The following is a 26,800-nucleotide window of genomic DNA, read 5'->3' on the forward strand; positions in this document are numbered from 1 at the left end:
AGTCGACCAATGGCGCGACCGATGGCGGCTCACGTAACAAGACACGTGACCAAGTTGACCAATGGCGCGACGGTATATCGATATAAACAACAAAAATGGCCGGCGGGGGATGAAAAGGAGCACCGTAATAACCTGATTATCATAATAACCGGGTATCGTACTAAACGGTACTAATTATACATAAAAAGACTAGAAATGTGCAAGGGAAATGAAAATAGTATCGTAATAAGCGGTACTATCGATATCCAAAGGAGTCCGAAAAATATCGATATAACCGGGACTATCGATATATCCGACCCTGTTTGCATGTAATTTTCTCCGTGCGTGCATAGAAATAGTATCGATATATCCGATATCGATATAACGAGACTTTACTGTATATATATCACTGACGTGCGGTGAGGTTCATGGCTGGTGAGGCACTGACGTCATCGATGACGCCATCGCTCGTCTCTACTTAGTATTTGAACGTAAATTCAGCGATTTTGAAAAAAATCCTAAAACGGTGAAGTTAAGTGGACAAGAACTTTAAAGTACAAATCACTAAATACATCTAACTGTTTAATTTATTTTTTCATTTGATACTTCCATGACAGCTTTCCATGATGACAGGTGAGGCACTACCTCCACTGACTGCACGTCACTGATATATATATATATATATCTCGATGAGAAGGTTTCTTCAGCCGTCATGTGTACAAATTTGTACAGATGACGGCTGAAGAAACCTCATCGATGGACCACTCCTGTACGACTGAGAGCTTACACAGACGCATTGTGAAATTTGTATTTGCCCCCCCCTCCACGTTCTATTTTCGTATATGCAGTGATTTTTGTGAAACAGATTGCCTTCAATTCAGAAAATAGATGGATGGATGATCCCACTGGATTCAATCAGTCGATTTGCCCATCCGACCCGCAGGCACTCACGCAGTCCTTCCACGTCTGTCCACAAGAGACCACAAGCGCTTTATGTTTGAATCACGAGGACCTCACGCACAAAAAAATGAGTTTCCGACGACGTCACTAAGTCCCGCCCCACCTTGTGCCACAACCTCTTTCTGGCTCTGTTGTCCGCTTGTCAGCTGCACGCGACGCACCGCGGCCATCTGTTACTTGTTTGAATCTGAGGGCAAACCCGCAATACCGGACGACCACGAACAGACGCAGTAACCCAACCTTCCAATTTGGACTCGAAAACGGGGCGTTTGTTTCTACGCCGGACGGCGTCGAGTCGTGAGGTTGCCTGTCCGTCCGTTGGCACCCTTTTGTCGACTCCTCCAAAAGTGGATGTTCTGTAAGTAGCCTCTTCGTGTGTGTTTAGGTGTGTGGGTGTTTTGTAGCCTTTAGCATACGGCAGCTCTTTCGACATTGCCCACTAATGACAGCTTGCCAGTAGTTAAGTGTCAAACATTTTCTTTACTCAATACGAAACTGTAACGAACGACCGTCACTCGGCTTGCTGTTGTTGACCGAAGCTCGTGATCAGCTGCTGAGTTGGGGCAGGGTGGAATCAATGTCCAGCTGCTCATCTCTGCCTTCTCCCGTCACACAAACACTCTCGCCCATACTCGCATGCAGGGTAGGACAACGTCACTACACACTCCTGGAGAATTACTCAACGAGAAGGGAGAAATAGGAAGGGTTGATAAAAGTACACTCCTGTATATTCCGATGGATGACACTTGGCCCAATGCTGTCAAAGGAAGGATAAAGTCCAAAAGAATGTGATAAAGGAAACTTGAGAAAAGGGATGAAGGAAAAGGAAAGGCTTAATCAAACAGGTAAAAGGAAGGAATGATGTATAAAACGAAAGATCATTTTCGGGACATTGGATGGATGGATGTATAAAATGAAGGAAAGATGCTAAGACAGAGACTGCTCAAGGAAGGAAGAAAAGAACACAAAGGAAGGAATAACAGGACAAATGAAAAAGAAGCTCGGAAAGGTGGTTGAAGAAAGGATTGATGTAGTTAAATTATATCTTTAATGCAATTTCCCCTATCCAAACAGACAAAATTCAAAATGGAGAGCCCATCTGTCAGGCATTAGGAGCTGGTTTAAATCCTACTATTGACAAGAAAAAATGTATCAATTCGTTGTGGGGAGAGGTGTTCAGGAACTACTGTGGGACCGCTACCCTCTTCGTCCTTCCTATTTAAGGGCAAGCTTCTCATGTGCACCAAAATCCTCTCTTGGGGATTAAACAAAAACAGTCCAGTCTGAAGTCAATTATTATTAGATGTATTGTTCCAGGCAGTCTGTCTTAACTCAAGGTTTTTCCCTTCACCACATATCATGCCTGCACATTCCCTCGAGGCAGAAGGACATGAAACCAAACTGACAAATTATTCTGTGATTTTAAATCCAATTTTTCTCCATTCCCGCTTTGACCTTTTACTGACCCGGCTGTTTACATGCAGAGGAATGTCCTTTCCAAGATGGGAAAACACATTGTATATAGAATGTCACACATCTGGAAATGTGTGATTTATTTTCAACCTTTAAATGCTTCAGTTGTTGTGAAACACTGAGTCACAGTTGTCCTATTGGTGACAAGCCCGCAGCATTGTCCTTGGTGATCAATTCCATAACAACATAACACATGTTGGGAGGCAAAGTACTAAGGATTGACAGTTCAGAGACACTTATCACCATCAATATCTTATGCAAAAGGCGTGTGCTTTCTGCTGCTTCTGCGTGACTCTCTTTCAGTCACTCCAACGACTGCCTATGGGACTCTGGCTACTTCAGGTGCATTAAACTGAACTAAAATATAGACAGTTGTGCATAATGTACACACAGCAAAAAAAATGTTCTTTTAACAGACTTAGGCAAAGAGAGCGATGAGCTGGGCAGAGGATGACTGGACCGCAGGCCTGTCGGGACGGGTTCTACAAAAGGTGAAGGAACTACAAAATCATCACGAGCGCCTGTCCAGAGAAAACAAGCAGAAGCAGCTGCAACTGGACAACATCCATGTTAGCCATGACAAGCAAACTGTCAAGGTACAAGCAGCCATTGTTGAGTGTTATCCAAACAACTTGTGCAGTATTATCAAAGTGTGGTGCGATGTATGTATATATATATGTATATATATGTATATGTATATGTATATGTATGTATGTTGCAAATTTCCCCATTGTGGGACGAATAAAGGTATTCTGATTCTGAGATATATATATATATATATATACAGTAAAGTCTCGTTATATCGATATTCAAGGGAGTCCGAAAAAATATCGATATAACCGGGACTATCGATATATCCGACCATGTCTGCATGTAATTTCCTCCGTGTGTGCATAGAAATAGTATCGATATAACCGGGACTATCGATATATCCGATATCGATATAACGAGACTTTACTGTATATATATATATATATATATATATATATATATATATATATATATATATATATATATATATATATATATATATATATGTATGAATATCAGAATACCTTTATTGTATGTATGTATATATATTGTATGTATGTATGTATGTATGTATGTGTGTGTGTGTGTGTGTGTGTGTGTGTGTGTATATATGTATATATATATATTATGTATGTACAACGTCACTACACACTCCTGGAGAATTACTCAACGAGAAGGGAGAAATAGGAAGAGTTGATAAAAGTACACACAATGAACCCAGCGCTAGGTTCATTTCCCCAAAGACAGCTGGGATACAATCCAGCATGCCCTGCTACCCTTGTGAAGATAAACAGATTAGAAAATACATTGCTAAAAAGTATAGCTCTTTCATAGTAGTTCACAGCACTCTCAAAATAACATGGCTTGATATTGAAATGTCATTCGTTTCACAAGGACATAGATTAAAAGAATTCACAAGTGGTTTTCGATGGAATTTGGCTGTTGATGTCGGCACACTGTTTATCACACTGTTGCACAATTTATCATCTCTTCTGCTAATTTGTAGTTTGAAGAGGTACGTGTGGAGCTCCACACGGTGCACAGGGAGCTCCAGAATGTCCGTGAGGAGGCTCAGGCGGCAGTGAACGGCGGGCATCGCCTCACCCAGGAGCTTCATACCAAACAGGCCCAAGTCTGCTCTTTGGAGGGCCAGCTCGATGCATCTCGAACCCTCAACAACAAACTCACCCAGGAAATTAAAAGGTGGAGTGCAAGCGGGTCAAGTTAATGAGGTGACGTAATGTAACTAAAATTGGGTTCATTGACAATGAAAATGCTCGCTCCTTGCAGACTGGAGGCAAAACTCGAGGAGCTGCAGAACAGCAGCGGATCTGTGTACAACACTCCTTTCTCCACACACTGCTGGAGAGCAAGCTCGCCGTGGGAACACCACGGTACCCTCATCTCAAACTGATCATGAATTTTGTGGTAAAGATTCTCCCATAGCTGTTGTGGTCATTTTGACCGGCCACAGAGATGATGGAAAAGGAAGCCAGGAATTCTCCTTTGGCAATCTCCAGATATTCATCTTTGAATTAAATCCAGAACGCAGTTCCATGTGCCAAAACAGTTTCGAAGGCTTCATTACCTCACTTGTGAAACTCTCGATGTATTACTTTATGCAGTGCGGGCTTGAGGTAGGTTTTATTTTTCTTGGCAGCTTTCCTTTTTGGTTCTTTGCCTTTTACCCCCTATCAAGATTTTTGTTTCATACTCCATTTGGATGGCTTGTATATAGGCTGATTTTATTATTACCATGTGACATGACTGAGACATACAGTTTTTACCTGATTGTACCTGTAACATCTTTTTGACACTGTCAAAAATACAACAATAGTTTTGGTTCAGTCTCAAAGGCCTGCCGCTGCTGTAGTGCCTTCATAGTGAGATGAGAAGTGACAAGTGAAATCCCAGAGCTCATCTTCTTTCCCAGGCCTAACAGGCTCTGCTTTGTTTTTCTCCTTCAGGGAGCCGAAACGATGAGATGACGGTGCAGAATGAGGAATCACACAGCTCCCCACCCATCCGAGTAAGTACGACCATAATGTTCTGTTGAGTTACAGTGTTTGGTTTGTTTAGTTAGTTTGACTGAAAAATCTTTGTCATCTGTTTCAGCTGCGGCTCCAATTCCCCGATGCTTCGGCTGCCTTGTTGCCCCGGCAACCCACAACCTCGCCCCTCAACCAATCAGACTCTTTCGCCACTCCCTTGGCTGCATTTCCGTGGGAGCGCGACGACCTCAGGCCAGCGGCCAGGAGAGCATCTCCGTCATATCCCCAAACGCCCATTTCTGACCACAGGTCAAAGAAGGAGGTGCCCGAGAAGGAGAAAGACCTCAGCCCACAAGCTGACAGTGAGTGCAGAAAACTCGTACCTCAGAAAATATGCAAAGTACATTCACACTTTTTATATTGAGATCACATTCTTTCACACTGTACAAGCAGCCTTTCTTGAGTGGCCATCTCTCTGCACTAAAAAGCGCTGGTGCAGTGTTTCCCTAGGGTGTGTGTGTGTGTGTGTGTGTGTGTGTGTGTGTGTGTGTGTGTGTGTGTGTGTGTGTGTGTGTGTGTGTGTGTGTGTGTGTGTGTGTGTGTGTGTGTGTGTGTGTGTGTGTGTGTGTGTGTGTGTGTGTGTGTGTGTGTGTGCGTGCGTGCGTGCGTGCGTGCGTGCGTGCGTGCGTGCGTGCGTGCGTGCGTGTGTGTGTGTGTGTGTGCGCGTGTGTGTGTGTGTTTGTTTATTACAGTCCCAGCAAGATACTGGTAAGATAAAAACTACTGCATGTTTTTTCAGGTCAGAAACAAAACCCCTCTTACGTCAAGCTAGGAATGCTGTGCTACTGTTATACCTGAGTAGTAAACTGCCCGCAGAGGTTAATTTTTGATCTCTGTACATGGGATATATCACAATCATTAATTAATATGTTAGCATGCTCGTGCACTATTTGGCACCGGATCCTATATCAGTGTATTCAGTGGACAATTTTTGTATTTGTATTTTTTTGCAATACAGAGAGAACTGTTAGCCAACAAGAAAACAAATTAGTAATTCTCACCCATAATCCAAGTCTCCTTTCCTTCCGTCATGGTTTTTGTCAGAAATGCAGCGTCATACGGCATCTCTGGAGGAAGAGCTGAGTGTGAAGGCGGAAATGCTGAAGTCACTTCATGACGAAATGGCGCAATGCAAGAAGAAGATGGCCGCCACAAAGCTCAGCCTGCAGAGGGCACACAACGAACTCAATGTTGCGCACGCACGAATCAGTCAGGAGAGCGAACGGGTAACCAACAATTGTACTACTACTTGCTGTCGCTTTATGACTCAGTTCGCGTCATCGTTCACTAGTTATTGTTTCCGCTTGTTAAGTCCATAGTTTCCCCTCTCTGAATAGAGAATACTGTATTTCTCTCTGTGCTATTTTGACAAGCTGTCAAGTTTGTAAAAAGGTCCCCTTTGTCCCACAAGGGACCGTAAAACAATGTTGAAGATACAATATGTATGAAAAATCTGGTTAGCACAATACTTTGTTAGTACTATCTTTGTTTGCACATTTCCAAATATTCTAGAGTGACTCTGTCAGTTCTTAGTCAGTGGTCAAGTTATTGTTTGACTTTGCAACCTGTTGCTGGAATCAAACTTGTCAGAAAATGAATGGATTGGTACTTAATGTTCCTGTCAGGCGTCGGGAGCCGAGCAGAGGCTCAAGCAGCTGCAAGAGGAGCTCAAATGTCAGCGGCAGAATGCTGAGAGCAGTCGACTGCAGCAACAACAGCGCACTAAGGATCTGGACAAGCAACATCAACGGGTGAGGTGGACTGGGGCATAAAGTAGGTCTCGCCATAACGCGAACAAACAACGTAAGACATCATAAATGCGCAAACTCGTAGCGTCGGTGTCGTACTCGTTTAAAGCAACCGATATTTGAACACAAACAGCGGAGGATCTCATGTAGACAAACAGAAAAAAACGACTGTACTCAAAGGCATATATTCCTTATACAATTTTGCCACACTGAGCATTTGCAACAATCTCATTCATTTACTTTTTTGCATTCTTTTTAATGTTGTGTTTAGGATCTACTGGAGCTTCAGATGGAGAAGCAGTGCACGGAGAAGCAACATCAACAGGAAGTGAATAAACTCAACCAGGAGCTGCATCAGGCCAGGACGCTTCACAATGCCCTGCAAGCGCAAGCTGACAAGGTCAGGCCAGTTAGTCCTGCGCTAACGCTATAACGCCTCAAACACAAATGCTCCTGCATCAACAGCTTATTGCCTGCTGCTGAAGTTGTTTTCCGCTTATCTTTTTCCATCTTCTCTCTCTCTCTCTCTCTCTCTCTCTCTCTCTCTCTCTCTCTCTCTCTCTCTCTCTCTCTCTCTCTCTCTCTTCCATGCCTCCCCAATTACCTGTGACAAAGGTCAATAAAATTACCTTGCGTCGTCGTTGCGTCTTTCCTTTGTACTCGCTCTCTTATTCACTATCGCTCACTCTCGCTTTGTGTTTTCCTTCAACCTCCACTAATCAGCGCTCGTTCCCTTTCCTCTTCTCACTGTTTCTTTTCCCCAGTGGAAAGGTTGAACGGCAAAGGTAAAGTAAAGGCACAGAAAAGCATTGTTTGGCAGTGTGACGTCAAACCATAACTCATTGTCGTTCTCAGCACATGTGAAGGCATGCAAGAATGGAGATACGATATCAGCATGAAAAATCTTGTGATTTACTTTGCTATTACTTATCTATGTTTTCGCTGTCAGGCGTAAACCTCATATGTCCCAACATGGCAAATTTAAATATTTCCATAAATGAACATTTTTACTATTTATTAACCAATTCAAAATGTTTACAACAGCTTGAGAACAAATCTTTTAACTGTCCGACAAGTGTTAGCTTCCTCTCCCGCAGCATTATGTCGTCTCAAGATTAAAGGCCGGAGTTTTTTGCAGGCACTGTTAAACACAAATATTATGCCTATTTTGCAAATGGAAAGCTATAATGCTTTATTTTCAGAAGGAAGTGGTCATCAGAGTCATTTAAATGGCTTACTCAGCTCATTGTTATCATTACTGCACCACTCTTGGCTGTAAAAGCTTTGAAAACCATTCATTTGTACAAAACAGCGAGAAGAATCCTCCCCCATTTTTTTCAAATCTGGTTGGCGTTGGTGTGAGTGCAGTCTGTAATGTTCTACCATTTCAATGACTGACAACATAGTAAACAAACTTAATTCAAGCCAATTTAACATTAGCATTGTCATGAAATACAGTACATTATATGATAAAAACCCAGCTTGAACAATGTGTCGCTTGGTTTGTTTTAAAGAAATGAGGTTTCTCCTGAGAGCGACAATACTGTATAAAGCAGGCCTGGCCAACCCGCGGCTCCCGAGCCGCATGCGGCTCTTTGGCTGATTTCATGCGGCTCTTAAGTTGCGTCCACATGACAAGCGTAAAAAATGTTTGCCGCTGCCATTCATCCTCTATGTACCGTAATTTCGCGACCATCGCGAGCGCTTCACATTTTGGAGAATATTTAAGACTTTTAAGGGCACCGGAGAGTCGTGAAGACTTTTTAGTGAACCTCATAGTCGTGAAATTACAGTATCAAGCTGACCATTTGATGTTAACATGCATGTGCGTGAGATGAAAATCAAGCATTTATGTCGTAAACCACGGGTGTCCAACCAGTCAGAGACTAGACACAAATTATTCACGACGTAAACAATTCATTTGTGTCAAGTTCGCTCTCAAAATGGCAGGGAAAAAATGCACAGCAAAACGAAAATATGAAGACGAACACAGGACGTTTTTAACAGAGTGGGAGAGTTTATATTTTTTTGTTGAGCGTAAGGGCAAGCCATTCTGCCTCATATGTCAGGCGTCACTGGCGCAGTTCAAAGCGTCAAATCTTCAGCGCCTCTTCAGCGCCTCTTCGCAAGCACAAGTTGGTCACTTTAAAAACTCAGACTGAAAAGCAGATGATTTTTTTCCGAAAATTTACAAAGCACCCAGAGACCGTAACGCTTGCATCATACCAACTGGCTTGGAACATTGCAGTCTAAAAAGCCATACAACGAAGGGGAGTTTATTAAGAAATGCCTCAGTGACGCTGTTGAAATCTTGTCTCCTGAAAACGACAAACTAAAACAAATGGTAGCAGATGTCCAACTGTCCAGCCACACTGTTGAATGCAGAATTTCAGACATTAGCACCGCTATTGAATCACAGCTGCACTCTGACCTTCAAGCATGTATTTTAGTGTCGCATTGGATGAAAGTTGTGACATACAAGACAAGCCTTGGTTGGCAATATTTGCACGGTCTGTGACAAAGGATTGTGTATGTACGTCTGCGAGTCTGTGTACCCTGAAACATGTGAAATCAAAGCATCGATCGGTTCTGACTGACACTCATGTAAAATAATTGCTTCGAGTGGCAACAACAGAATGCAAGCCAGATTTAATGAGGATTGTCCAAGACAAAGAGTGCCAGAAGTCCCACTAAGCAACATGCACACTTATTGTAAATTATAATATTTTTGTTTGTGGACTTGTTTGAACTGAGTTTGTGTAAAGACAGTGTTCTTAGTTACCTGTGGTCTTAGTACTTTAGGAGTCAATTTCCGATATATTTGTTGATTTTGCATTTAAAATGTGATACTTATAATAAATCTGTCTGAGCAGAGGTCTGTGTGTGTGAGGGATGGGGCGATGGGGTGTTCATGTGTGCCCATGTTTATCAAAGTCAGCGTTATTGTCAAATATGCTCATATGCATGACATACAGCACAGATGAAATTACTGTTCTCGCGGACCCAGCGTGCAAGGCACTTATAATGACTTTAACACGTACAATAAACACAAAAACGCCAATTTGCCGGGAGAGAGAGAGCCGCTGCGTGTTCATGCGCCGCCATCTTGATGTGGCTCTTTGCAGTAACATAGTAAAAAATGTGGCTCTTAGTCTCTGACTGGTTGGCCACCCCTGGTATAAAGGAGCGCTTAGTGTAAGGAAAACGAACATCAGCCCCAGGGTGAAGGTTAGCTTGTGGATGAATGTGGAAGACTCTTTGAACATTAATCACTCGCTTTCATTATTTCCGTCAGAGCTTATGTGGCCGCATGAATATGGTCTCACTTATGTCTACTGTGCTTTTGTTTAGTTTTTTTTCTCAAAATAAATGTCTGAATAACACTTTACAATGTTTACATACCTAACAATGACTAAATATTGTTGATTTCAGCGCACAATAACATGCAGATAAAATACTGATGCATTTGACAAGGTTGGATTAGTTTCCTCGACCAAACCACTTTTTAAGTTTCATTACATTCACTGATATGTACTTGCCTTCCTCAGTAGTAATCAAGTATCTGATCAAATTTCCCCCGTCTCAGCTGTCTCAACAGAAACTGACTCTGGGGAAAGAATTGGAGTCTTTGAAGGAGAAAGTTAAATTCACAGAGCTACAACTGCAGGAGAGCCAGAAAAAGGAGACACAAATACAAGCCAAACTAAAGGTAAAAGACAATAATGCATATCCAAACCGGTCTGTGCACATCAATTATGCATTAACTGGACAACCAGAACTTTGTAAATTTTTAAACAAATCTTAATGGACCATATGTACATCCGGAAGGTGTATGAAGTGCATATTAAATAAATAATGGTAGGCAATCGGCCCCTCTCTTTCCAAGATATTTAGAACATTTGGTTAAGATTTCACCTCATTCATGAGGAAATAAAAACAATTGTGAAAATTGTGTTTTGCGATTCCTACAACCTTAGGCATAAATTAATAGAGTTGAATGCTAAATTCAACCCTTAGACGAATACATAGATTTTCATACAACAAGATTGTATTGACTAGCTGCATTAAGTTACAAGAACATAATACCCACTTAGTCATGCTACACTATCGGTCAGTTGATATGCACTCCAGACAGTTTCCAATGGCCTTTAGGGGGTGGGGGGGCTCAAGCACAGCTTAGTCACATACGGGCTTCAATTCCCTTTGTTTACACTTGCCGTTAGGAAGTGAGGCTTGATGCGGAGGGTATTGCAGCAAGTCTGGAGCAAAGCAAGAAGAGAGAGCGAGTGCTGGAGGAGGATGCGAGCAGACTTGTAGAAGAGCGAGCGGATGCTCTTCGTCTTCTCAAAGAACTGCACGGTGCGCTAAGTACATTCACTCTACCTGAAAGTCAAAGGATTATTTACATAACTTAACACAGGTTTTCCAGCTGCCCATCTCTCAGCACCGGGTTGTAACATCAAATATTTTTGTCTCTTCCATCATACAAACCATTTTAATGTCATTGGTACAACCTCATTCAAGTCATTTAACTTACGGTTTGGTTTTAAGCAGAATAAATGCATGATTAGTTGTATTTAATGAAAGTAAAAAAAATATGTTTGACCCTTTTTTGCCACCTACTGGTCAATAGTATACTAGGTGTCCCAAAAATGTACTTTTTGTTTTGCTCCGAGGGAGAATACTGTTTTTATTACTTTAAAATTCCATATCTTAAATATAATGTTACTTCTATTTAAATAAAATTAAATACACAAGTAATGGCCAGTCAACTGGCGAGTACATGTTTTCGGGTCACCCTACAGATGTATGTGACTCAAAAAAGTTAATTTATTGTGAGGGTCATTATTAATGAAGCAGGAATCAAAAGTAAAAAAAAAATGAGTCTTTAATCTTTGGCACGGCACAAAATGTAACTACCCCGAGGGGCATGCAGGGAGAAGAGAGAAGGAGGGGCTCGTTGGCAGAGTGTTTTGTAAAGACGGACAGGATCGATGAGAAGGTTTCTTCAGCCGTCATCTGTACAAAAGTGAAGGTTTGCTTCGTCAGCGCTGACGAAGCCTCTTGGATAGGAGGCGAAACGTCCGAAACCTTCACTTTTGTACAGATGACGGCTGAAGAAACCTTCTCATCGATGGACCACTCCTGTACGACTGAGAGCTTACACAGACAGACGGACAGGATGTGACATCATGACAGGAAGTTCGAGAATATAAAACAATGTAAAGACGGACAGAATGGGACATCATGACAGGAAGTTCGAGAAAATAAAACAGTGTTTAAAAAAAGCGAAGTGCCCTAAAATTTGTAATGAAATTCAACCCTTATTAAAATGAATGATGAAAACACTAAATAGATCCATACATATACTATCCGCTTCACCTCATGAGTGTCGCCGGCATGCTGTCTGAGCTCCCTTTGTGCAGTAGGCGAAGCACACCCAGAATTGGTTACCCACCAATCACTGGGAACATAAAATGTTATATATATATATATATATATATATATATATATATATATATATATATATATATATATATATAATAACTTGTGTACAATGATTTGTTTTGTACATTAGAACAAAAATCTGCAACTCTCCCAGATTGCACACCGCTTGTCCCGATTTCCGCCGTTGGACAAAGCTTGTCATCTGAACTCTTCTCTCACCACACTCGGCCATGTGTGTACACCAAGAGGTCTTCCACCCCACGAGTTGAGCAGACGGTGCTGAAACAAGAAGAGGAGCTCCAGCATAGGGCCGAGATTTCCATATCATACCCACCTGACAGGGAACCTGGAGAAGGCATTGATTCTGAACACATCACTGCAGACACTGAGCGTTCCCACGAAGGAAGAAACTATGGGGGGAAGGACTCCTCGATGTCTAGCAATGCTCCCGCTGAAGTGGAGAAAGACTCAATCATTCTCAATACTCTGAAGTCTGAACACACGCTATGTATCAATGACCTCCAGAGGGAGAACGCCTCGTTGCGTTCGGAGCTGTGTGATGTCCGCGAAGAGCTTCAGAAGCGACACGATGACCTGGAAGTCCAACGACGCGCTGAAGTGGAGGCCAGAACACGTCTTAAACAGCTACGGCATAAGCATGCCAGCCAAAGTGCGGAAAGAGAGGAGCAGGAAAAGCCATGGAAAATTGAGTTGGAGAGGGAGAAGAGCGAGAACTGCAGGTTGCGGGAGACCCTGACAGCTTTGGAGAAAAGGGAGGAACACAACGGGACCAGGCAGATACAAGAGGACCGCGAGACAGAAATGATGCAGCTTACCCTCCAGCTGAAGCAACAACTTGGGGAAGTGAAAATGCAACTGGCTTTAGAACAAGAAAGGAGAGAGAGAGAAAACAAGGAGCTGACTCAAATCACTGCCACTGAGAGAGAAGCAAAGGCAAAATTGAGCTCCAGGCTGGAAGAACTTACAGCTCAGCTCGCTGAACTGAAGAATAGCAAAAATGAAGAATCGCTGCTCGGTGATCAATCGGTAGCCAACAGGCTACTGACATGCCCGACGCTCATCACCGTCTCTGACAACCAAGTGCCATCACAGGAGCACGGCGCCCACCTCCACCAATCAACCGACACTTTGGCAAAACAACACTCACAGCTGCCACAAACTGGACCGGGGGCTTCGGATTTGAAAGACACCTCATCAGATCATATCCCCAAGTACGAGGCGGCGTCCTCCGACTTCACAAGGGAGATTGAACGACTGAGGGGAGAAAATTCAAAGGAGAAGGAACGTGCTGAGCGGCTCCAAGTTAAACTGACTGCCCTTCAAAATCAGGTAAAGGAATTTGTTTTCAAATACAACACAAGGTCTTCTATGGTCACCTGCGACCACTTAAAGTGCTTTGGGTTGACCTTAAATAATTTTCAGATGTATGAGTAATCTTTTCCTGCCATTTTGTTAACATTTTGATGCCAACATTGGCTCTATTTCAAAGTGTTCATAATACTCTCCACGTTGTCTAAGGTCCCAGGTGCTATTCAAGAAAATCATCCGACCACAACAAAATCTCTTCAACACGTAAAAAAAAATGTAATGACCAATGAAGCCTCAGCCAAACTTATTGACCATTACTCTAAATGGCATGTTTGGCCAAGCGCAAAAAAAAAACACCCTCAAGCACATGTCGGTGTCTCTTAATTCACCCGGACCTGCCGACGTCAGCATTAGTGCCCATCACAATAATCCATACATATTACATGTTGAATGTAAAAGAAAAATCACTTGTGCAACCACATTCTTTTTTCAGTTGATTATTTTAACTTTACATCTATGTATTCTTAAATGAACACCATAAAAGGATGGGATTTGCACCTTTATCTTTGACTTTATCTTGTCTTTTTACTTTTGTTGTCTTAAAGATTTCTTCCCATTTGGCCAAGTTTTCAAAATGTCCTATGACACAAAAATGCAATTTACTTTTGATTCTTTACTGATTTGCTTTGACATTACTGATGCTCTAAAAACCCAAGTTAAATCCGCACTACTTTGAACAGTCTTTTTTTACCCAAGTACAGTATTTCTATTGTTAGAAATCTACTTCAGTCTGAATAATTTTTACTTCCTTCTTTTTGTCACTTCATTTGAAGACTTTTTCCACTTGTTCATGCATTACTAATCTTTCCCCTCTCAGTTGACCAGTCAGACCCAACAGCTGACCTTGGGCTTTGAGAAGCAGAGCCAGTATGTCTCCGGACTTCTCGCAGAACTACAAGAGAAGGATGGCGCTCTCCTCTGCCAGGGAGAAGAACTGCGATTTTGCATTCAAGAGCTGGACGCACTCAAGGATAAGAACACAACGGGAGAGTTTGTGGAAGCGGGAAGAAAAGAGGTCATTTGCAAGGTGGAGATTGAAGGCCTAATGAAGGATGCTCTCGACTCACTGAGTGCTTTAGACCTCCAGTCAAATCATAAAAAATACTTTTCTGTTACTTCAAATGCCAATGAGGCGAGTGACGCATTCATTCAGCCGCATAGCTTCGAAGGCTCTGGAAGGACTCAAAGCATCAATGGCGGTGCTGTGTGCGGTCCAGATAGCAGACACGCATTAGTAATTGCTTCCCGACCTCATCACCATGCGGATCAAGATCTCAAAAAAAGTACGCAGATCCTGTTAAACTCGGGATGTGTCCACTTGTCGACCATGTCCAGTGTGTCACATGACATCACTTCAGAGATGGGAAGCTGTCATGGTGAGATCATCAACGAGCTGCAGACACAGGTATTCATCCGTAGCTTGAGGGTGAAGATACTTTTGAAATTTCTCAATATTGTAGAACTTAAAACAACCTTTACTGTGCATTTTTTCCCATCACGAAATACTCAAAAGCTGTAAACAACTCAAATTATTCTACCACACAGATCATTCAGTTCCATTAAGTGCATATCAGAACGAGGTTGCAAGAACTAAACATGAAATATACCAAGTTGTGGAATGAACTAACATTGGAACTTGTAAATATGAAATCACACTCACTATGGCGATACCTAATATAATAATAATAATCATGTTCCAGAATGGACAAAATTGGTATCAAACGTTAGCTTTGCTTGTTCCCCCTCATTTTTAATCTTTACAGAGTTTTGTATTTTTACATCTCAGTGTGCATGAATACTGAACTAAAGTTACAGAGCAACAAACATGACATTTTGAGGGTTTTGGCTAAATGCTCCCATATTTATATGTCATGTGCTTTATTTTGATTTGTCATCAATTAAAAATAACTCTATTTGTCTCTCGCTGCCTGTCCAGGTAGCGGCGCTACAGAGGGAGCTCCAGAAACTCACAGAGGTGGCCCAGCAGCAGGCTGAAGAGTTGGCCATCTGGACACTGGCTTCTCAACCAACCTCTTCGTCGGATCTGGTTCTTCCCAGCCAGTCGGAAGCACAAACTCAGCACAGCGCCAAAGACCAGAACGCAGCACTTGTCATCAGAAGAGAGGATGAGGTGTTGCTCTCTTGTATCTCCAGGAAGCTGCAAGGTCGCATGCACTGCACCAGGTACAACAAACGCATCATTGCGACAGGACCTAAAGTAGTTGAACTGTATTCATTTGGTTAAAGTCCCCTTTGCTATTTTTATATATGTACAATAACCTGCCAAATTTGTGTAGATTAATATTTACTGTGGCAAAGCAGACTAATGATGCTAAATGCACAGTACTCCTTTTCTTTCTGTTCATGACATGAATGCGTAACATTAAATGCATGAAGTTTCAATAATTCTGGTTAACTAATACTGATGAACCATATTAGATTCTGCACTTTTTTTAACCTATAAATGTGCCAGCGGCTTGTAAATGTTCAATGTTTGCGCTTACACTTGCAGCATGCAACAGAAAAATATGCCAGAGACGAGTGTCCTCCATGCTCCAGCTGACATGAGCCAAGTAAGATGCTTGGGTTAGCACTCACACACAAACCCACCTGCTCAGTCATGTGTTGCTTATTTTCAAGACTCCGTGAAGTCCAAATAGTTTTGGGTCATTAGCTGTTGAAATTATTTACAGCAGTTTACAGCTTTTCAAAATATGTGTTATAATAATCCTGGTCTTTATTGATCACATGGAAAATGTCCACTGATAAAGTGTACAGGACGGACGTTGGTGTTTTCACCCATATTCACGAACTAAAACATTTTAAAATGATCATTCATGCATGTCATTAAATGAAGGCTTTATTGTAAATAATACAATAAATGTATTTCAAAAATATACATACTGTACAATTTACCGTTTAGTATTTATTTTATTCAATGGTTAATTAAATCAAGAGTATTCAGCTCACAAAATTAGACTTGAATTATTAAAATTAACTGTTTATATATATATATATATATATATATATATATATATATATATATATATATATATATATATATATATATATATATATATATATATATATATATATATATATATATAGCTCAGGATTATTCTTCCATTGTTACTAATGCCACAAAAAATACTGTATATTCATAAAAGAATACATGCCTCTGCTGAAAACCAGACAGTCTTTTTCATTGCCAGCATTTTCTTGTGATCTAGCTATCAGAAAAGGACCCAAAGCCATCTGAATCGTGTTCAAGCCCACACAAAGTGTTCGATCAACAAACTCCTCAGAAGCACGTCAGCAAAGTCTCTTTGCAAACTTCCGATGGCAACTCAAGTGGCTGGACGGCGACCAAACACTTGAGCATTAGCACCGACTGCCCGACCATAAGTGTCACCACTCAAAGTGAGCAACTGTGCCCTGGTGGCATTGAATCGGGACCGGAGTTCCACCGCGTGCACACGCAGACAGATACCGGGACCGAGATCAAGGATGAAGAGTTCACCGATGCCTCCCCTCACGTACATGCGGCATCTGCGGGGCGAAAGACTGGCGACCAAATGCTTTTTTCCACTTCCTTCCCCATCCCGGCCGACCCTGTGCGTCTGGCGGAGCGCATACGGCGAAACAGGATGCAGCTGTCTGCCGCTTTTGACGACACCGAATATGAACCCTACGGTCTCCCGGAAGTTGTCATGAAAGGTACGATTTTGTCTCTAAATAATCTGCAGCTGGGAAGAAAAAAAATACAAGTGATTCACATTCTGTCTCATAGTCCTGAGGATCGGCTGTCAAATTTCTGACCGACCCCCAAAAATCCATCCATAATTAAAAAAAAGACTTTAGATGCTACAGTATGACATTTTGTATGAATGTCTGTATGACGTTTTGATGACAAATGAATCTCTTCAGCTCACGTCAACATGGTTTCTTGACACTAATACACCAAAAGGTGGTAGCAAAGCACTAATTTTGTAAACTAAAGCTTTTCAACCCATATCAACATAGTACCGAGACCGTTTTCAAATGTGTCACAAGATGGCAACAAAGTACTATTTTTTAATGTCAACAGAGCTCCCCTTCAGCATAGGTCATTGAGACCACTGTGCCACAAGAGGGTGTCAAAGCACTACTTCTGTCTAAACTATGCTCCTTAACTTACTTGAACATACACTGTATGTATGTATCCTGTATTCTACAGGATACAAACACAGCAGTTTTATTGCTTTGCCTAAGTTCGCTGGGGTGGGCAAAATAGAGACTGGATGAATAGATCGATTAGAGAAAGAACACATTTGACCATCTTGAAATTAATTCCCTTTTTTATCTCCTCGTCAAATTGATAACTCAAGCCTGGTTTGACTTGTCCAGGTTTTGCAGATATCCCCACTGGTCCTTCGTGCCCTTACATTGTGAGGCGGGGCTTGTTAGGAACTACTGTTGTCCCCGTCACACAGAAGGAGGCCAACCCGGAGGATGAGACTGATTAATTGGCAATCACAGGTATGGAACGTTGAACATATCAGATGGTGATCACAATGTCAAACAAAACACTTTTCCCCTTGAACAAACCGAAAATGAATCCAATATACGTATATATATTGCTATGGTAATCATTATATTGCACAGTGTATCGTGATGATTGAATGGGGATTATGATGCTTGTTCAGATGTGTATAGCCAGGGTGCTGTATGATACAGATTACATAGATGTAGCTTAAACAAGGAACACAAATGGTGAGTATAGTTTTTGCTTTTTTTCTTAATGTTGCTGTGCTGATAACCATTTTGTGTTTGGGAGCCTTTTACTGAGCAAGTTGCTTGTTCTGTAGCCACAAAGAGACATAAGTCTTCTTGCGCCGGTCCCAAGCCCGGATAAATACAGAGGTTTGTGTCAGGAAGGGCATCCGACGTAAAAGCTTGGCCAAAACAAACATGCGAATCAAACCTTTAAAGATGGAAGACACTGATTTGCTGTGGCAACCCCTTGAAGGGAAAAGTCGAAATGAAAAGAAGAAGAAACAATGAACACAAAAATTGCATTTTTTGCAGAGGATAAAGAACATATGCTCCTAACTTGCTAAGTATGCGGTCAGCCTGCGTCGCTGCCACTCATGATCCAATAGAAGCTTGTTTTAAGGTTTTTAAGCACCGTAACATCAATGCTATTTTCATTAGCTTGTTGTTGTTAGCATTAAGCATATAGGCCATGGTAAAAGGTACGTCAATGTGGTTTTGATTAAAACATGATATATTTAACGCTGGCGCGTGTGGCTGCCGCTGCTCACCCGTAGAAAAAATATCTTGTGACTGTAAAGTGTCCTTGAGAGTTTTGAAAAGCGCTTATACATGAAATGTATTATTATTTATTACTTTTACTGTCAACTGCAAGTGGAATGATTTCATACGAGTCACTCAATTTTCTCATTACGTATCTCTAAAAATTGACAGTTTAAGTATGATTTTAAAAGATTTACAATGTTAATTTCAAAGCGGCAGGGGCTCTTTGATCCTTTCTTTCTCCACCGATGTAACTGCTTTGTTGATGTTGATGTTCAGTCTTTCCATGGTCACATCGCTGGTGGAAATGATCGCTGGTGATGGACGGCGTGGGCACCTGGTGGACTCGAACACACACACACGGACACCTCCACTGTGCACTTGATGTTTTACTTTCCATATTTCTAGTCTTGACTGATGTGACTTATGTCCAGCAATGCACCAAATGGAATTAAGTGATGATTTGTTGCTGTTTCTACACCACAGCCCCCCACAGCCTCCAAAGTTTCATTAATGTTTATGTTTCACTAACTTTTCATGGACTCATGGTATAGAGCTGCGGTTAAGAAGTGACTTTCTTTTTATTTTCTTTTTTTCAAAAGAAGATAACTTTTTTTCACCTTCAAGACCTGAACAGTCGGTGGTAAAAATGTGACATTTATGCTATTAATTTCCTCATGGAGCTTATTTATGGACACGTGAATGTGTTTTAGCAAAGGGCAGGTGTTTAGGTAAAGCCCTGATGTGAAAGTCTAGCGTGTGTGGAGGAGGTTAGCTATGTTTTTAAACATGTCTTTTTGTGTATTGTGTTTTTGTGTGTGTGTGTGTGTGGGAGTAGTAAAGGGCCAGTCGGTCGCTAACCTGCTTTCCACTCCATGTATGGTGATGCAGAGCGCTCCTCTGGCGCTTTGCTTTTGATGCATGTGTTTTATTAGCACAAGCTGCTCAATATCAGATATGTTGTGTTGAAAGGGTTGTTGTTCAAGTTTAGCGTGCGTCCCTTGAAGCCTTGACCACTTTAGTGGAAGGCTTCGCTGCTGTGATTTACGTTTTACATCGGGATTTTTCCCCGATAATTTTTATTTTATTTTTAGATTTGTATAGGTAGATTGGGCTGTTACTGCATTGACTCAAGTCATGTCAGCACGTTCGTGCGTGCGCATTCACACATTTCCCCTTCACCTCTGCGGGATGAGTTGCCTTTTTGTTAGTGAATGTAAACAAGGGATCTGCTTGTAAATCTTGTTGACTCCTTTTGAATTTATTCTAAAATTAAAACTTTCACAGTCCAACATCTGAATTCGTTCCTTGAAGATGGGGGCACTGATTACTCAGAATTTCATAATTGCACCGGACATACACTCGAATGATTTCCCATATCACGACTATGCTCCAATTGCACATAATGGGTAAAATCGAGCAGGGGATTTTCCAAATAAAAAGACAGAGGCAAATGAATCGTACTTTTTGAGAAGAAATAATTAATCAATTCTAATGTTGCTGGACCAATGACCATTTTGTGTTTGGGAGCCTTTTACTGAGCGAGTTGCTTCTTCTGTAGCCACAAAGGAACATAAGTCTTCTTGTGCCGGTCCCAAGCCCGGATAAATACAGAGGGTTGTGTCAGGAAGGGCATCCGACGTAAAAGCTTGGCCAAAACAAACATGCGGATCAAACCTCTAAAGATGGAGGACACTGATTTGCTGTGGCGACCCCTTGTAGGGAAAAGCCGAAAGGAAAAGAAGAAGAAGATCATTCTCACAATGTAGCAATTCGCTTTATAAACAACCAACAGACATTTTGATCTAATACTAGTAATCCACAAACATTTGCATACAAGGTTAGGATTTTGTTGAAGTTTTTATTATACAACTGTTCGTTTTAAAATTTGTGTCCGCCTACAAAGTACTCAGAATAATCTTAATCAAACGTCTCATTTCTGCCACCATGACTTCCTACTCCCTTTTTTGCATCATGTTCTCATCTCCCATTTTTTGTGGGGGCTTTATTCACATAATCTTCACATTGTTGCTAAATTTGGCATTGGAACTTCACTCGCTATTTTATTTTAACAACCATAACTCTCCCTTGGATGAGCCAAGTGTCACATTTTTTTGTTTGCCGGTCTCCCCCCCCCCCCCCCCCCCACACCACCACCACCAATAAATACACACACACATACACACACACATGCATATCCATCTCAGGAAACGGCGGACCGTGTAATGTCCCCTTACTCCACCTCCAGTCTTCTCCCCCCTTTCGGAGTGATGTAGGGTCACAAGAATGGGGAAAACACCTTCCAAGGAGAAAAACACACATGCACGTTTACACTACGGCGGAGGACACACGTGTTGCGCTGGCCCGCGCTGAATTCAAGTTTCACCAAAGTCAAGGTAAGACCGCCTTAGCCTATGTGTTGATTTTGTTTAATTCATTCATTCATTTATGGTCAAAAATGTTTATTTTGAGATTATTGTGTTCTGTCTTTGTATTAATCGCCGATGAATGAATGGAAAGCAGCACTCTTGAAAGCGTTTAAGTTGTTGTCCACAGATGGTCTCATTCGTCTCTGCAACTTATCGGACACGGTGATCAGTTGTTTGTGAAAGTGCTTCAAAATATGTCTGTGTAAGCTCTCAGTCGTACAGGAGTGGTCCATCGATGAGAAGGTTTCTTCAGCCGTCATCTGTACTTTTTTTCCGACACCTTCAAAAAAAGTACAGATGATGGCTGAAGAAACCTCATCGTTGCTTCAAAGTATGTTGCGCGGCACATATGGTCAAAGAAACATGTTGCGATTTTCTCCAAATGACTTTTTAAAAATGAGTTTCGCTTTTTGACACCTGCACAACATATTAAGTTGGATCAAACATGTTTCTGTTGCATGAGCAAAGCAACAAGCCGTGTTATTATTTTGTTAAGGCTTGTTTTTTTCATGCAGCACTTGCATGTGATTGAATGAGCTGATGCAAGTTTATTTACCAAATGAAGTACCTTCTGGAGAGTGAGGTTAATGTTAACTTACTTGTTGGTAAGTTATTTAATGTATTATTGTGTTGTGTTTTTGCGTAATAAAGATTATTATAATAAAAATATCAATACAGTGTATATATAAGCGCCTTTCAAAACTCTGAAGGACACTTTACAGTCACAGGGTGAGCAGCGGCAGCCAAACGCAATTACAACCATTTTAAATTTTAAATGGTACTCCTCAACCTGCACGTCTGTCGTCATCAGCAAGATAGATTGATAAATGTGTGGATATTTGTATCCATCCCATGAGGGAACTTAAATTGCCACAGTGGCAGTAGTCACACATAATACTCGCATTAATAAAGAAACAAAAGTCCCATTGAGAAGAAATTTGAAGAAATTGAAAATTGGTCCGAACCAGAAAAAAAGAAAAATGTTGCACTTGAATGTCTTCTAATTGTGCCCGAATTATAGTTGTACAGCTAGTGTTAAGTGAAAGATCGAATATTATTGACTGATATGTATTTGACTTCATATGCGTAATGTGTAAGATCTTAGATGGTGAACAGATGCCCGATGAATGGAGACGAAGTGTACTTGTGCCCATTTTTTAAGAACAAAGGAGATGTGCAGAGTTGTACTAACTACAGAGGAATAAAGTTGATGAGCCATACAATGAAACTCTGGGAAAGAGTAGTTGAAGCTAGACTAAGAGCAGAAGTGAACATTTGTGAGCAGCAGTATGGCTTCATGCCAAAAAAGAGTACGACAGATGCAGTGTTTGCTTCAAGAATGCTGATAAAGAAGTACAGAGAAGGCCAGAAGGAATTGCATTGTGTCTTTGTAGATCTGGAGAAAGCGTACGACAGGGTGGCCAGAGAAGAGCTGTGGCATTGCATGAGGAAGTCTGGAGTGACGGAGAAGTATGTCAGAGCGGTGCAAGACATGTATCATGACTGTAAGACAGTTGTGAGGTGTGCTGTCGGTGTGACTGAGGAATTCAAGGCAGAGTTGGGACTCCACCAGGGGTCAGCTCTGAGCCCCTTCTTGTTTGCTATGGTGATGGACAAGCTGACAGAAGATGTTAGACAAGAATCTCCTTGAGCCTTGAACTGCTTGAACGGCAGGAGACCGAAAGGAAGACCGAAGAGGAGGTTTATGGATGTGGTCAAAGAGGACATGAAGGTAGCTGGTGTGAGAGAAGAGGATGCACAAAATCGGGATAGATGGAGGTTACTGATTCGCTGTGGCGACCCCTGAAGGGAAAAGCCGAAAGGAAAAGAAGAAGATGCGTAATGTGTATGCACAACAATTCAATTGCACGTTGACACTTGATAAAAATTGTCAACATTCAAATAATGAAATGGGAATGTGCTCATCACATACAGTGGTTCCTCTACTTATGACATCAATTGGTTACGGAAGAAATTTTTAAACTAGAAAATTTAATAAGTAGAGACGTAATATTCTACCTACATGTATTTTCTTTTTTTTATAACAACTTCAAAAATGACCCCTCTCAGCATTTTACTTGTGGAAATTAATGTACTGTAGTTCTGACTAACCAAGCAAAGAGAGGACACTCCAATTCTATTTTATTTAGCAATTTCTGGTTAAATCTTTATGGTAAACCTTCAAAGGTGCTGAAAAAAATCTGAACGTTGCCTTACTCTGTGCATGCATGTCATGTGCACACTTCCCCTCATGTTTCCCCCTGTGGTTATTTCATGATTTGTTTATCTTTCACATGAGCTCACTCACTGCTGTTACCAAAAAAAGAATGATGCAGAACTCTGCTAACCAGGACTGGTTTGAGACAGTGATAATTTGTGTCACAGTTGGGCGAGCAAAAGGCGAGCCCGCCTCTTGAGGGCCAAAAACTAACAATGTTTAATAGTCTGGTATATGTCAGGACATTGTCAAGGGACCATGTGGGTGACCAAGACAAGGGAGTTCCATTGGTGAGGCAAACACTGTTCAGAGTGTTGATAAAGCACAAACTTTTTTTTTTTTTTTTTTTTTTTTTTTTGCTGCTGACGTCACAGCAATTAGCGGCTGGCTGTCTTTCGTGAAAAACCCCCGTGACAAAGTCTAATCTTGTGTTTGTCGGGCGCATTGGAAGTCTATGAATGGGCTGACGTCCAATAGGACTCTGTTTTGTTAAAGGTCCTCAGTGAAACCCAACAGAACTCATCTGCTGACCTAACATGGGATGAACTCCTGACTACGGAGTGCCTCAAGGTAGTAATTTATTCATTGACGGCTGTATTCCAGTTTGGTAAATATTTATTTAACTAATTCATTTTTTTTAACATTCTGGGGAGGGGGTTGAAAATACCTCGCAGCAAAAATGTCACAAATTGTAGATTATAGTCTTTGTGGGAGAGCATTTCGTTTTTTTGTTATGTCACTCGCAGAGTTATAATAGTTTGAATTGAACGCCCCCAAAAATCTAAACAAAAAAAATAATGATCACGGAAAATCTGATTGTTTTTATTTTTTACAGCAGTTTTTTAAATTAGTTGGTGTTTTTGTTTTGTCAAAAAGGCTTCATTTTAGTGTCTTTTTTTTTTTAATTAGATTTAGTATAAATGAAATTATTTTTTTTAAATACACCTGCATTATTGTTGGGTATTAAAAAATGTCAATAATTCTGTCATTAAATACCATAAACAAACTACAATTATTAAATAACATTGATTTACGTTCTTCTTCAAACAACAACATAAATACATTTTGGATGAGCCCCCAACGCTCATGTAAAATATTCATTGATGTTACACGCGTTTCATATCAAAATTATGAACTATGTAATACTCAATTGACCGCCTCGTTGTTTACCATGAGTGTGCACATGTTACACTGTTAAGGGTGGAATAGCAAAGTAATGTGTGTTTTTCCCCTGTTTCCTTGAAAATCAGATTTTAGACAGACCTTACGGCAAGTAGGGGCCTTGTTGCGGCTGTGAAAAACTGTGTGACAATCCACCGGGCAAACTTATTGTCATGGCTCATATAAAGACATTAAATTTCTAGAGTTTCAATAAAAAGAAGACAAAAGTGATGGTGTGTGGTCCCAGTGGCCATGTTTATCCGGCCCCTGTGGCTCCTTATCTGACGCCAACAGTGTCAGATCTTAAACTGGTCAGTGTTTTTCAATTAAAAATGTGATTTCTCACATCTAAAAGACATTTATGTTCACTTGACAAGGACTTCAACTAAGAAGTATTAGCACTTCTACCACTACTTTATTGGTATTATTTGTACTTGAGAGTAACTTTACTTACACACATTGCAAATGTATTTGAACATGAAATTAATGACAAGCATTATAAAACAAATGCGGTATCAAGAACATCATGGTGGGGCTAACTTGTAAATACTGTAACTAATTTTCCAACCAATGATGTGAAATTGGATCATTTCCAGCAGCACACAGGTTGGGAATCACATTCCTATATAACCAACCCGCCACAATGGCTTCCGCTCACTGTAATTTCTATTCTGTTGGCTGGTGTATTTTCATTGTGAAAACAAACCATAGTGTGAGAAAAAAGAAGGCTCCCATGGAGGCTTTAACGTAAATTGCTCACCTGCAAAATAAATCAACGGGCAATGGTAGTCCTATCTTGGATCTTTAAAGGAAGTTTCATACAAATCCTGTGTTTCCTCGGCAAGGAAACGCAAACAGAACGTGATTAGCAATTATCCCATTTTCTTTAGTTCTTATCCTCATCGGGGTCACGGTTGACCTGGACTGACTTTGGTTTTGGGTGAGAGGAAAGGTACATGAGTTAATCGAAGGACACATAGACAATAATAAGAGTTATTCAAATAGACCATTTTGAATTGCCTATGACAAGCATTCACGCTCAAATTTACATCTATGAACAATTTAGTCGAAAATGCCACACAATTTCACTTATTCATATCCTGGCACGTAGCTCATCCTTGAAGCTTCCTTCTCTTTCACAACGAATATATGCTTACGATTTTTTTTCCTTGCAATATTATCTTCTGAACATCCGCTTTACACTAACCGTGGTGTTCTGATTGAAGATTGCATTTGTGGAAGATAAATTTAGCATACAAATCCACCCATTTTCAATCTGTCTCAAGCGGCGGCCGTTTTGCCACATGCTGTCAACTGGAAATGACGTCACAGTATCGCGTGGCTCGAGCAATGACCAATCAAAGCTCACCTATTTTATTAAACTGAGCCAAATTTTCTAGGTTTGATCTTGTGACATTTGCAACCTGTGCCCAACGGTCACAGGTGTCAAAGTCACGGACCGAGGTCCAGATCTGGCCTGCCAAGTCATTTTATGTTGCCTGCGAAAGCAAATTTATCATGCTAATTTCATTGATACTTGCTAAATTCTGAACCAAAATTTGAATTGTCATTTCTCAAGTAATAATTACAATGTTTGAATAATGTGTTTTGATTTTCTACTTTCAACACTTTGCTGCTGTGAAATGTAAATTTCTCCACTGTGAGACTAATGAAGGCAAATCCAATCCAATCCATTATTCTGGAATTCTGAAGTCAAAACTAGTGATCCATCTATTGGTTGTCGTAACGGGACGGGTAATGGGACAGCATAACTCAAATGAACCAAGTTTTACTTGAACATTCTCACCTTAGGTGTGTGATGTCATTTTCAGTTGACAGCAGGTGGCAGTACATGACAACATGGCCGCCCCAGATGAACAAGAGTTTTACGTGACATATTTTTCTACTTTGGCTGAGATTTCACGATCCAATTGTCCATACTGAAGTCCAAATAGATGAGAGTTCACTTTGGGGTGAAATTTCCATATCGGTATGACATCATCAATGTGTGACTTCTCACCCAGCATTCATGGGAACATCCTTATTGGACTCGGCTTCCTGCCAGAGTAGCGCTGGCGTGACGCACACACGCATAAATAAGTAAGCCTGCCAAAAGCA

At 41.1% G+C, this 26,800-nt stretch overlaps 1 protein-coding gene across 5 annotated transcripts; it reads left to right on the forward strand.

Moving 5' to 3' along the window:
• Window positions 1-1,041: 1,041 nt before the first annotated feature.
• Window positions 1,042-26,770, forward strand: LOC148901742 (uncharacterized). Of its 5 annotated transcripts, none has more exons than XR_016114168.1 (19): window positions 1,042-1,297; window positions 2,829-3,008; window positions 3,950-4,146; window positions 4,234-4,337; window positions 4,911-4,972; window positions 5,059-5,296; window positions 6,039-6,220; window positions 6,620-6,745; window positions 7,014-7,142; window positions 10,329-10,451; window positions 10,966-11,101; window positions 12,321-13,540; window positions 14,397-14,984; window positions 15,516-15,763; window positions 16,092-16,152; window positions 16,810-17,296; window positions 17,966-18,097; window positions 24,017-24,091; window positions 26,707-26,770. XR_016114168.1 is itself a non-coding variant. In XM_088989718.1 (19 exons), the coding sequence occupies exons 3-18, from the start codon at window positions 2,847-2,849 to the stop codon at window positions 18,082-18,084; spliced, it is 4,182 nt and encodes a 1,393-aa protein (XP_088845844.1). In that variant the 5' UTR covers window positions 1,042-1,297; window positions 2,716-2,754; window positions 2,829-2,846; the 3' UTR covers window positions 18,085-18,097; window positions 19,154-20,166. The 5 variants fall into 5 exon arrangements, 4 of the variants coding, with proteins under 4 accessions (XP_088845844.1, XP_088845843.1, XP_088845845.1 ...); XM_088989718.1 differs by lacking the exons at window positions 24,017-24,091; window positions 26,707-26,770 and adding exons at window positions 2,716-2,754; window positions 19,154-20,166; XM_088989717.1 differs by lacking the exons at window positions 24,017-24,091; window positions 26,707-26,770 and adding an exon at window positions 19,154-20,166.
• Window positions 26,771-26,800: the final 30 nt, after the last annotated feature.

This window comes from Hippocampus bargibanti, linkage group LG02 (assembly GCF_051943395.1).
Source record: "Hippocampus bargibanti isolate YZ-2025 linkage group LG02, ASM5194339v1, whole genome shotgun sequence".
Taxonomy (NCBI): domain Eukaryota; kingdom Metazoa; phylum Chordata; class Actinopteri; order Syngnathiformes; family Syngnathidae; genus Hippocampus; species Hippocampus bargibanti.

What these genes read in the sequence shown, in the direction of transcription:
- LOC148901742 (XM_088989718.1), top strand. Translation starts at nt 2,847, where the DNA reads ATGAGCTGGGCAGAGGATGACTGGACCGCAGGCCTGTCGGGACGGGTT. An exon ending in ACAGCTCCCCACCCATCCGA is followed by an intron (nt 4,973 to 5,058) that starts GTAAGTACGACC and finishes CATCTGTTTCAG; the next exon opens with CTGCGGCTCCAATTCCCCGA. An exon ending in TGACTGCCCTTCAAAATCAG is followed by an intron (nt 13,541 to 14,396) that starts GTAAAGGAATTT and finishes TTCCCCTCTCAG; the next exon opens with TTGACCAGTCAGACCCAACA.